The 11,628-nt window shown below is 52.9% G+C and overlaps 7 protein-coding genes across 7 annotated transcripts; 1 reads left to right on the forward strand and 6 right to left on the reverse strand.

The window, feature by feature from the left end:
- Positions 1-1,509: 1,509 nt before the first annotated feature.
- GNI_063990 (hypothetical protein) lies at positions 1,510-3,544 on the reverse strand (the record flags this gene model as incomplete). The annotated part of the gene is made up of 2 exons (XM_011131771.1): positions 1,510-1,700; positions 1,780-3,544. 2 exons carry the CDS (start codon positions 3,542-3,544, stop codon positions 1,510-1,512), a joined length of 1,956 nt encoding a protein of 651 aa, XP_011130073.1.
- A 357-nt stretch (positions 3,545-3,901) lies between these two features.
- On the reverse strand, positions 3,902-5,118 carry GNI_064000 (PPPDE peptidase domain protein 2; the record flags this gene model as incomplete). The annotated part of the gene is made up of 3 exons (XM_011131772.1): positions 3,902-4,863; positions 4,932-5,023; positions 5,075-5,118. The coding sequence occupies 3 exons, from the start codon at positions 5,116-5,118 to the stop codon at positions 3,902-3,904; spliced, it is 1,098 nt and encodes a 365-aa protein (XP_011130074.1).
- A 34-nt stretch (positions 5,119-5,152) lies between these two features.
- Positions 5,153-7,329, reverse strand: GNI_064010 (tubulin alpha chain; the record flags this gene model as incomplete). The annotated part of the gene is made up of 2 exons (XM_011131773.1): positions 5,153-6,523; positions 6,784-7,329. The coding sequence occupies 2 exons, from the start codon at positions 7,327-7,329 to the stop codon at positions 5,153-5,155; spliced, it is 1,917 nt and encodes a 638-aa protein (XP_011130075.1).
- A 93-nt stretch (positions 7,330-7,422) lies between these two features.
- Positions 7,423-7,674, reverse strand: GNI_064020 (hypothetical protein; the record flags this gene model as incomplete). Its single annotated transcript, XM_011131774.1, has 1 exon — positions 7,423-7,674. One exon carries the CDS (start codon positions 7,672-7,674, stop codon positions 7,423-7,425), a length of 252 nt encoding a protein of 83 aa, XP_011130076.1.
- A 37-nt stretch (positions 7,675-7,711) lies between these two features.
- GNI_064030 (nudix family hydrolase) lies at positions 7,712-8,554 on the forward strand (the record flags this gene model as incomplete). The annotated part of the gene is made up of 3 exons (XM_011131775.1): positions 7,712-7,780; positions 7,912-8,401; positions 8,520-8,554. 3 exons carry the CDS (start codon positions 7,712-7,714, stop codon positions 8,552-8,554), a joined length of 594 nt encoding a protein of 197 aa, XP_011130077.1.
- Positions 8,555-8,744: 190 nt separating this feature from the next.
- Positions 8,745-9,179, reverse strand: GNI_064040 (hypothetical protein; the record flags this gene model as incomplete). Its single annotated transcript, XM_011131776.1, has 1 exon — positions 8,745-9,179. One exon carries the CDS (start codon positions 9,177-9,179, stop codon positions 8,745-8,747), a length of 435 nt encoding a protein of 144 aa, XP_011130078.1.
- Positions 9,180-9,954: 775 nt separating this feature from the next.
- GNI_064050 (hypothetical protein) lies at positions 9,955-11,361 on the reverse strand (the record flags this gene model as incomplete). Its single annotated transcript, XM_011131777.1, has 1 exon — positions 9,955-11,361. The coding sequence occupies one exon, from the start codon at positions 11,359-11,361 to the stop codon at positions 9,955-9,957; it is 1,407 nt and encodes a 468-aa protein (XP_011130079.1).
- Between the last annotated feature and the right edge of the window lie 267 nt (positions 11,362-11,628).

The raw sequence follows: 11,628 nt of genomic DNA on the forward strand, positions 1-11,628 counted from the left end.
GTGTTCCGATTCTACCGTGACTTATGGGACAACTCCTGCTTGTGGTTTACCTTCTTCGCTGGTACGGGATTGTCCCTTGGCTCTATACTGATCGTATATTCCGTGTACTGGATTGGCCTCGCTTATACCACCGTGTTCGTGGTCACTGGAAACGTGTTTGGGGGGGTCACGGTTGACTATTTTGGCTTTGGCTGGGCCCAGAGAAAGGTGATCAGGCCCGCTCATTTCCAAGCAGCAATTTTGCTGATTTTGGGAGCCGCTTTCTTGCAGTTCGACCTTTTCGGCCCGCCCGTCCAGACCATGAGGACCTCCGGCGCGGTCGCTGGCATCAGTGCGGGCGTCTTGTGCACCCTGCATTGCGCAGCGCTGGCAGAATTTTCGCCAATAATTGGAAGTCGCGCGCGCGCGCTCGCAATCACTTTTGCGCGCTTTGCTCTGTACTTACCCGTATGGATCTTTACCATACTCCCCCGCGAGTGCCGCTCGCCTCGCTTCCCAATTCAGAACCGGGAGCTCTGGTTTTTGACGTTTCTGGGCACCATTTCAATGGTGTTCAGCGTGCTGTCCTCAAGCGTCGCAATTACTGAAGGCGCGACAAGTTTCACTTTGGAATTCTGGACCGCATTCGTCTGCACCAGTCTGCTCATCGTAGCGGCGGGTAAAAGCTCCCTTCCGCCGCGGTCGCTGGACATCTCGCACTTTCTTGGAGTCGCCTTTGTGCTGGCGGCTTGTTTCATCGGGGTGGCTTGCACCTCCCACAGAAGGAGGAGACAACTGCAGTCCATACCCAATCGAAGACAGTCCGAAGACTCCTGCCAAGTCTGCGTCAAAAATGACAACGACCTAAACAGGGTGGCCAAGGACCTCATGCCGCCCAACCCAGAAGATGATCGCAGACTGGCTGCCACTGTCGCTGTCGCCGAGGATTTTTACGTCCCTACTCATGTCGCGAGGAATGGGCCAATCAGAGGCATCGTCGAGGAACCCTAGACCCAAATCAAATTCATAAACCTAATTTAAAGCCTCGGAAGGCGCCTGAGGACTGACTTGCTGGCTAGCTTTGGTCAGCCGGTGGCTTTGGTCGGTCAGTCGCTGGCTGATCAACCAGCCAGTGCATCAAGTGGGATCATGCATGAAGGCGGGGGAACTCATATTGGCAAAATCATTGATACAGATAGAGGCCAGAATACCGGGGATTATCAAGAGGAATTATACGTTGGGTTGGACTCAAAAGTTGAGTTTTAGCGGAGTTTCTGAGCTAACATTAGAAGAACGAGCTTATTATGAAAGCTAACTAGCTAACAATCCCGCACTCTCGCGTTCGAAACTTGGCCCTTGGAAATGGTGTTCTCGGTGGAGGTTCCCAGCCTTTTTCGATCCTAACCTTCTTCGGTCCTAACCCTTTTTCCGTCCTAACCCTTTTTCCGTCCTAACCCTTCTTCCGTCCTAAACCCCCTTCCGTCATACCCCACCACTCCATACCCATCCTGATACATGCCAGATCCAGCACTAGACGGCTACATTAGTATGGCCACTGCTCCTTTGGTCGTGGGCGTTCTCCGTTGAGAATCCCGCCTCTTGGAGGGCCTTCTCTTGGAGGGCCTTCTCTTGGAGGGCCTTCTCTTGGAGGGCCTTCTTCTCCCCGGTAGTGAGCGGGGGGTTGGTAATTGTAATGGCTGGGATTTTGATAGGAGCCATGTCTGTCGAGGAAGTCATAGAGGAGTTCGCGTGCTTTCTCTCGTACTTCGACGGAGTAGCCGAAAACGAGGACTTGGTCACGTCCTTCACGTGTGCGCTCGGAGTCAATGATACAGTATGTATCAGTGTCGGCTTCAATGCTGCGCAGTCCATGAGGCCGTGCGCTTAAGGCATTGGTGAGGATATCTGCCGGGACGGAGACTGTTATGACATCAGAACGCCCCCGGATGTCTACATGCACGCCGCCACGTCGCTGCTTGATCAACCACAAGAGATAGTCCCGCCCCCTTGAGACTTCAGTAGGCGTGCCCGCTATGAACACGACATTCCCCACAAACTCCATTAAGCAATTAGCGGCCTTGCTTATCTTCCGTCGAGTACTACCATCCTTTCCATTTGCATACTTCAAGTCCGCCTGTGGCAACGTCAATCGATCTGTACTGAACACCTTGTTCTTTGACACATGATCCGTGTACTTATCTGAGAACAGACTGGGAAATCGCAACTCCACCGCCGACATAATCTGCAACTGAGCCAATCGACGACTTCTCATGTCACCAAAAATCAATAGCATCTCAGCATCCTCTTCCCCACTACTTAAGCGACGACGCCTCTTCCCCGCGGGAACGGAAGGCGACGCCTCGTCCTTCTCCTCTGTCCGTGCCCTCTCGTCGTCCGCTTCTCGAGCCCCACGTCGTCGAGATCCCCCTCGAGACCCACTGGCCCCCGGACGCTCCGCAAGAGGACGATCCGCAACCGGACGATCCGCAACCGGACGATCCGCAAGAGGTCGATCCGCAAGAGGACGATCCACAAGAGGACGATCCACAAGAGGACGATCCACAAGAGGACGATCCACAAGGGGACGATCCACAAGGGGACGATCCACAAGGGGACGATCCACAAGGGGACGATCTGTAACAAAGCGATCCGGAAGGTCTTTTGTGCCATCTCCACCAATTCGAGCAGCTTCACCACTACGAGAAGTTTCCCCACCACGAGAACCTTCGCGTCTTGAAAAAGACGCGCCACTGGGGACATCGTCAAATAGCTCTCCTTTTATTTCTATGGGCTTGTCCGACGAAGGACTGCCTCGCGGGCCGCGTTCCGTCTCATCTCCGCAGCCGCTGGCGCCGAGATGAACACCTCCTCGATGTGTTCTGCGGGCTGGTAATCTACCTTTGTCATCTAGTCGATCCTTGGTGGCCGAACCGCCATCGCTAGAGGTAAAGCGATCGTAGACCATATCTTCATCCTTTGTTTGGTTGATCGGGACGACTTCCTTGGTCCTACTTTTGCCTTGATATGGTCGTGCGAAAAATAAGAGTGTGTTCGTTCTATCTTCCAGTTGCTTAAGCACCAGTCCGCAGCCGGTAATCCAAGAAGGCTTGAGATGCATGACACTGAGGTCGGGTCTGCAAGACTCATCGAAGTCCACAAACAGGCTGCCGCCTTGTCTCTGTCTCAAAATCATCTTCATGTAAAATTCCGCTCGGTCACGCTCTGAGTGCGTGCCACTGATGTCAAGCAGCAACTCGTCGTTCAACGTCAGTCTGGCGCCCGATACCGCCGCTATTTTCTGCTTCGTTCGACCATTCCTTCCTACAATCACCGACGCCGTCTCGTCCGACAGCTTGATGAGGGTCTTCTTCTTTCCGTACCCTGTATCCGCCGGCAAGTCTGTCTGATAACCCAAAGTTATTGCTGTCGTGATGACGCACGGGTCATTGAAATCCACCGAAAACAACTGCTCAATGGGAACCGGCAACAAACGGCCCCTCTTTGCTTCCTCTACCTGAGGCGGCCAGCGCTCCTGCCCCTCGTCCCAATTCGGCGGAGACTCCATATACAACCAACAAAAATATTTGGCCCAATGGGGCCACTCACTACGTCGCCCCAAACCCAGACTTTATAGACAACACTCGACCCCTTCTAAGCTAGACAGCCCATCTGTGGCCGAGTCGACCTTAGTGATTGTCGAGTCTTGGTCGTCGAGCTGCCTTGGTGGCCTGGTGAACCATTATACTATACACATCAAATCTATCCATTGACATAATATTCAGAATGTGTTTGACTCATCAACCCGGGATACCAACCAGGCCTACCTCCCAGGACTGGCAACCGGGGCTCGCAACGGAGTTAGCCAGCGTTTTCCGCAGCCTGGTTTGGTAGCCCGTTTGGCAGCAATTTTTCGGACACGCTTTTAGCATACCAATGCTTCTGGTCTCTTGGCCAGGGCCAGACTTTTCCGGCGGGCGGTCTGCTTTTTGGGTGCATACAAATCTCTTTCCAGCTCGTACAGTCTCCTGTGGACAGGAGAGAACAACACCTCTGTCTCCGCGCCCGCGATGGGCGATCCTTTGACTCGTTGCACGTCTTGCGGATGAGGAGTGTCTCGCAGCGAATCCACAACCGGCAGCGTGATGAGACGCCGGTCAGGGGCCGATCGGTCAGGGGCCGATCGGTCAGGGGCCGATCGGTCAGAGGCCGACAAGAGGTCGTGTTGAGACCGGATAAATTCGGGCGTGGTCGCTTGAGGGGACGGCTGCGGAGATAGCAGGTTTCTAGGAGGTACGACCGTGTTGGCGACCGACTTCCTTCTGGCGGTTCGGGTTGTGCCTCTGGCTCCTCGTTCGTTCTCTGCCACAGCAGGTCGGGAGCGCATCCGAGGCTCGGCTGAGTTAGCAAGGCCGCGGTGTATGGGAGAAGCTGGACAAGAGTTCCTCCTACAGCGCGGCGCCACTCGCTCGCTCTGGACCCGAACGGGAGGCCGGGGCAGGCCGGACCGCGGCGGCTGTCCCGGAGACGCTGTCTTGGACGGGTGACTGGGGTCGTCAACCGCCACCGGCGCACTTCCTCCGATCATCTTCAGGAAGTTCAGAATCAGCTTTCCCATAAACGTCTTGCAGACCTCCTGCGGCAAGTCCAAGATGTACTGCGGGATCTGTCGATCCAACAGCTCTTCACAGCAATAGTTGGCAAAGTGGTTGCAGTTCCACTCTGTCAAGTTGTACACCTCCTTACGAAATAACGGCATCGCGGTAATCAAAAACTTCTCAAACTCGATCCGCGTCATCTTCGTCCTGCCCAGGTCATGTACACACGTTGGTGTTATTCCAAAGGTCATCTCCACATTCTCCGGCTTCATCTTCACAATCCCACCTCCTACACAAACCTCGAATATACGCCCGGAATTGTCCAAGTCGTACAACGCACCGACACTTAGACCTTACCGTAAAAGTACTCGAAGCCAAACACCTCGATTCCGCTGTGCCAAACGCCTTGGATCTGTCGGCCTATCAGAATGGAAGACCACCTCTTCGCTCTAAGAGATACGACAGATCAAATTCACTGCTGAGCCAGCCAGTGGTCTTACGCGCCCCCAGAGATATCGTATACCCTAAGATTGACTGAGCTCATTTTTAAAAACAAAAAGGCACAGCAGGTTCAGCCGCTATTGCTCTGGTTCAGGCTCGTTCAGGTAATCCATTGCGACCTCCTGAAGGTCGCTCTCAAGCACAGCCAAGTCCTCTCGAGCCTCTGTGAACTCACCCTCCTCCATTCCCTCTCCTACGTACCAATGCACAAACGCGCGCTTAGAGTACATTAGATCGAACTTGTGGTCCATGCGCCCGAACACGTCCACCATGCCTGTCGAATTGGCACAGGCACAAAGCGCTCGAGACACCTTGGCGAGGTCACCGGACGGAATGTGGGTAGGTGGCTGGTAGTTGAGTCCCGCCTTGAAGCCAGTTGGACACCAGGGCACGAACTTCACCTGCTTGTTGTACTTCAGCTGCGAGATGGCTGCATTGGTGTCCTTTGGAACAACATCACCGCGGTAGAGCAAACAGATGGAGATGTAGCTGCCTCTCTTCGGATCGAATTTGGCGAAGTGCGACTCAGGCTGGATAATGGAACGGGTGAGCTGGCTGACGGTTATGGTCTCTGAACTGCACCTTTCGGGCGTGATCAGCGGAGCATAAGAGGACATACAAAAGTGAATGCGCGGGAACGGCACCAGGTTCGTTTGGAACTCAGTAATGTCAACATTGAGCGCGCCGTCAAATCGCAGAGACACAGTGAAAGACGACATTACCTGCGCGATTAAACGGTTCAGGTTCGGATAGCTGGGATGCTCCACGTCCAACTGGTTGCTGCATATGTCGTAAATCGCCTCATTGTCCATCAAGAAGGACACATCGGTGTGATCGATTAGGGAGTGCGTGCACAGAACAGCATTATAAGGCTCCACAACCGCAGTGCTGATCTGCGGCGCGGGCCAGGTGCACACATTCAGCTTCGACTTTTTTCCGTAATCGACAGAAAGCCGCTCTAAAATCAAACATCCCAATCCAGAACCCGTGCCGCCTCCCACCGCGTGGTATACCAGAAACGCCTGGAGCCCTGTACAATTCTCCGTCAGCTTCCGAATCCTTTCCATACAACCTTCAATCGCTTCCTTGCCCACCGTATAGTGACCACGAGCGTAGTTATTCGCGGCATCCTCCTTGCCACTCATTAGCTGCTCTGGATGAAACAATGACCGATAAGTGCCAGTTCGAACCTCATCAACCACCGTAGGCTCCAAATCACAGAACAAGGCACGCGGTACGAGCTTCCTATCCCCTGTTTCCGAGAAGAACGTAGCGTGAGCATCATCTTCGAATCCGTCTATTTCATCATTATTTGCGACAAATCCATCAGGCATGATGCCATGCTCCAAACAGAATAACTCCCAGGTCGCGCCTCCTAGTTGCACACCACATTGTCCAAGGTGAATTGACACAATTTCCCTCATCCGCGTCGACTTGTAGAGAGTTTTCTAGGATGAAAATGCATATAGCACACGCGTGTGTGATGCGCATTTTACGTATTACTCGGCGAATCTTTTGAGCAGGGCTTCAACGCCTTCAGCAGGTGAGGCCTGATCAGTCGCGGGCACTGAAGAATCGGATATATTTGGTGCATAGCTGCTGCTGGAGATCCCGGCCTTCCGTTCGAGAATAACCCGTTCTCTAGTTTTTTTGAACTGGCGCAATCGGTTCTAAGAAAACGAGGTTTTATCTATGAAATCGCACTTACCTTTTCATTGAGTTCAGCTTTTTCTACGGCCTCTTGTTCATAAGCCTTACAATGATCCACTTCTTTCTCGTATACCTTGATTAGTTTTTTTGTGGGTTCAAGCAGCTGGCTGTAAAGGTTAATGGTATCCTCTTCGTGCTCAATTCGTTTGGGTGCTAGAGCAATTTGAGCAATTATGTGAAGCATAGGTCGCTGCTCTTCAGGATAGGAATCGATAACCCATTGGTAGCTTTCCGGATCCGGTGAAAACGAACTACCGAAGTGCTCAATCCATACGTTAGCGTCTTCATTTGTGATTTGTTTACCTGTCACCGCGTTTTCCAGAGCCAGTTTATTTATTTGAAGCTGTGCTTGAGTAGCTTGCACAATTTTTACTTTCTCTTGAACTTGATGCTGCAAGAACTGTAATTTGCTTTTGGTCGCCTGAACCGCTCTGGTTTTGAGCTTCATTAGAACGAGGTTGATTTCCCGTGTATCTAGTTCTTCATATGACCGTATATCGAGCACATTCGATGTCCACCGTAGAGCCCCACCTCCTGGGGTCATTATAGGTGCGGCAATCTGCACCTCATCTTACCCAAACAACGGTGGCAGTAAAGACCGTGGTAAAATAACTAACTAGGTCAGTCACAGTCGTTTTCATTTCCCTTGCACAGCGTTGTCTTCCTCTCGCAGGTCACTTGCCGTCCTAGGGCGCTGTTGTAAAGCCTTTTGGTACTCTTCAGAGTCGAGGGCGAAAAGCGGAGCTTCCTTGGGGATCAAGGACTCGAGCAGATTAAATTCTTCTTCCGCTTCTACGTCTTGAGGCTGGATATTGAACATCATGCGACCGCTGTGGGCCCCTACAAAGGGGATAGACAGTGGGTCAATTTCGGGGATCTTGACGGCCATTGCCTCCAACCCGAAAATGACGACGAGTAATCTTTTCATGCCGGCGGGGTATAAAACTTTAAAGGTTGAGACTGTTGGCGAGACCAAATGGCTGAAGCTCGAAAGCGTAGCGTCACGGACCATACTGACCCCCTGGACCGGCGTCCCGACCTCCTGCTCACAGGTCCAGCGATTGCTCCTTAGTTTGCATTCCTGAGTTTGCACTCCTGAGTTTGCACACACATTATTTGCTTTCAGCTGACGTATGTGGACAAGGACGGGAAAGAGCGTGTCTGGGATCGGGTGGTGCGCTCTACTCCGAAAACAACGGAAGGAGTTGATGCTTCCATGATAGTTGCGACATTGCGTAAAGACCACGCTGAGTACCTCGTGACGGTGGTCCAATACCGCCCGGCCATCGAAGCCTTCTGTCTCGAGTTCCCGGCTGGTTTGGTCAATGCAGACGAGGACATCGCTGATTGCGCCCGTCGCGAATTCCAAGAAGAAACTGGCTACTCCGCAGGCCCGGACGAACTTGTGTCAGAGACCCTCTGCCTTTCACCAGGTATGAGTACAGAGTCAGTACAAATGGTTCAACTCAAAGTACCCGATAATCACCCGCCTCCAGTGCAAGCCCTTGACGACGGAGAAGACATCGAAGTCGTCTTGCTCCCCATGGCAGACCTTCTGCCAAGCATCCAGCACTACTGCAAGACACACAACGTCGTCTGCTTTCACGGCCTCTACGGTAAGATCCCCCCTGACTCCCCCCCCCCCCTCTGGAGGCTGACCTTCAGGTCGTATTTGCGTCTGGTCGGTTGGGAGCGACTCCCCTGTGGCCGGAAAGTGAGATGCTTTTCTTGTAGCTTTTGCTCTTGGCCTGAGCCTACGTACTGACTAGGTCTACGTACTAACTAGGTCTACGTACTAACTAGGTCTGAAAACAGTCCAGCTACAGATGGACCCAACTGCTACCAAAGATATTATCACTAGTGAAAGCCGATGGGACCAAGAGTCAGCGACTGGTGCCGCTGACGACCGAGGGTCTCGCCGGCACGGTCATGCGAAAAAAGGGGGTGCCGTCTGGCTATCTATTCGTCGTCTTCGTCGTCGTCTTCGTCACGGCGCTTCTTGCGTTTGCAGAGGTGCATTATCCCTTCGGCAATGAAGTGAGCGATGAGATGCACGACCAGCTCCGCACCGATCTCGGCCGCGAAAAGTAAGGCGGGATGGTCAGTAATGAGCTTCACGAGGTCGTGTAGGCCATGGCCTTTGTGGTCGTGGTCTTTGTGGCCATTTTGTTCCTGTTCCGCGGCCGCGTGCTGATCGTCAACAGCGGAAGCCACGACCATGAGCGGGTTTGCCTCTGGAGTCGCTTGCTCCTCGTCAGCGACTTCGTCCAAAATGCAGGACGTCTCCATCGGAGCGTCGTCGTACTCCAGGCCAGAGTCAACCGCCACTGTCTCGGCCAGCAACATGGAGATAGGAATGCGCGCGCTTTTAGACGATGTGATGCAGCGGGCCATTCTGACAGAAAAAATAAAAATGGTGGCCGACGAAATCTTACCGGCCTGGGGACAACAACAACTCCCTCACCAAGAGGGTCTCACTGTAAACAGCATTTGCACGCAAGCGGCCAGTCTCGCCGGCACAAACACTGGCTTCTGTACTTCATTCCGAGTCTACCGTGAACACGGGTCTACCGTTAAACCGGGCTACCGTTAATACCTGTCGGGGACAAGCCTATCGATCGGGGCAAGACCTACTGGGGTCGAGGTCTCGCGGGTCAGAAGCCAGCCCCCAACTACCCTATGTACTGATCCTGGTGGGCGGGAAATGTCACCACTCCCTTGCAGGCGGTGTTCCCCAGCGTGGTCACTTGCATCGCCATATGTGCCTTTACTGCATATTGTTTGATGGCCGGCTGGAAGAGGAGATACGAAATGCAAATTCATGAAATTAAGACGGTTTGGAAGAGGATGATAGTTTCCATTCCTGCAGCACTAGTGACTTTGTCCATTATCAATTACTGGCTTCATTTGGATCTTATGACGTACATCAAAGTCGCTGCGCCAGCAGGTAAGCCCATGTTATGCCCAGAATGCGTCATTCCCTACACACTTACTTATTGCCCATGGTGCTAATCACTCACGGTGCTAATCACTCACGGTGCTTTCTTTTAGGGATCGTTGCCGTCGCTATTATGTAATCGCTGGTTTGCATACAACTCGTGTTATGAAAAATGCTTCGTCTTACGTGCATGGTTAGCTCATAAACAGTCAACTCATCCGCATCTCGATTTTATAAATGGTTACGGGCGTATATCACAGTTTCAACAATCCCATTGGGCAGGCAATCTCCAAGAGGAATGGCTCGCTCGCCTGTGATAACATAATTCCGAGAACCGAGTCTCCGAAGCGTCAGGTAGTCAAGTCCTGTGTTATCCTTTCTTGGAAGACTCATAATTATCGCCCGAACAGAATAACCTTCAGGAGCGTCAAAGACGTGTTGGAGATTCGACCCCCCTAATTCTATGCCATGTTCGGGACTACTTGGGCTATGTTCGTGGACAACAGATTGCTGGCCACATACAACATGGTAATTGAAACACTCGACCGCTCGGCAATCCCCTACATCGTGCCTCTGCACGTTGTCCAAGATATCCTTAAGACAAACTTTTGTCTGGATGTTGCGGTAAAGGCAGCTAGGCTTCTCCGCCCGGTGGGGGGAGGAGGAGTCGTTAACATAGTCGCCAACATCGTCGCCAACATAGTCGTCAACATCGTCGTTAACATCGTCGCCAACATAGTCGTCAATATCGTCACAGTCGTCAGCGTTCTGCAAGTCTAAGAAAGGAAATTTGGACAGAGAGACCCAATCCAGCAGTTCAGCTGGCGATTTGGAAAGCCCCTCCTCATGGAGATAGTCCACGAAGTCCGTCAACAGGTCACGAACATAATAATCACCTCCTCGCGTTTCAATTCGGCCGGACTTGTTCGAGGCCCTCACAATTTTGTAAATCAGACTTTCTGGTGACCTGAGATTCTTGTCGAGCAAACGCTCATCCATTTCCCGCCATTTCGCCAGACTTAACGGTGCACCAAACATTACCGAACGAAGCCCATGAATCACCGCATTAATGTGGGACCTCCGTTGGTCCGGGAGCGTGATGATTGGAAGCAAGTCGCGCAAATCAATGCTGTTCGCCTTAAAATAGCCAATCACGTTATGGATGCATAGCTTGCCTGCGTTCAACAGACGCCGAACCTCTTTCGGAGATAGACTCGGACTCCCTTGCTCACTCGGACTCCCTTGCTCACTCGGACTCCCTTGCTCACTCGGACTCCCTTGCTCACTCGGACTCCCTTGCTCACTCGGACTCCCTTGCTCACTCGGAGATGGCTGCAGCGACAAGTCTATTGGTCTGTTCGGAACCGGCTCACACACTCTACCCTCCACGGCGTCCTCCACTAACGCCTCGCTCTTACAGACCCTACTTTTGCTATCAGCTTTTTCACCTTTTGCAGCCAGCCCGCCTCTCCGCAAATCCCGACCACAATCGCGATCCCGTACGTCTGTGCCTTTGGTCTGGGCACCTAAGCTTTGGCCCGCATCCACCCTCTGTTCTTTCCCTTCTGGCTTGTCTCCCTCGGACCTGTTTCTCTCTGACCTGTTTCTCTCCGATTCGACCCGCATTGAGCTGTCCATTGGTAGGACACCACGGCCCACAACTTGGTCCACTTCCAATTGTCCACCTCGGGTCTGTTTCCCATCTCTCGCGTCCAGCAACGGCCGTCGCGCTGGTGTCTTCGCGAATTCCACGTCCCTGGCGCCTCTCAGCACTGGCCCCAATTGGTCCACTTCCAATTGTCCACCTCGGGTCTGTTTCCCATCTCCCGCGTCCAGCAACGGCTGTCGCGCTGGTGTCTTCGCGAATTCCACGTCCCTGGCGCCTCTCAGCACTGGCCCCACTTG

Source organism: Gregarina niphandrodes, assembly GCF_000223845.1.
Source record: "Gregarina niphandrodes unplaced genomic scaffold scaffold00010, whole genome shotgun sequence".
Lineage (NCBI taxonomy): Eukaryota > Apicomplexa > Conoidasida > Eugregarinorida > Gregarinidae > Gregarina > Gregarina niphandrodes.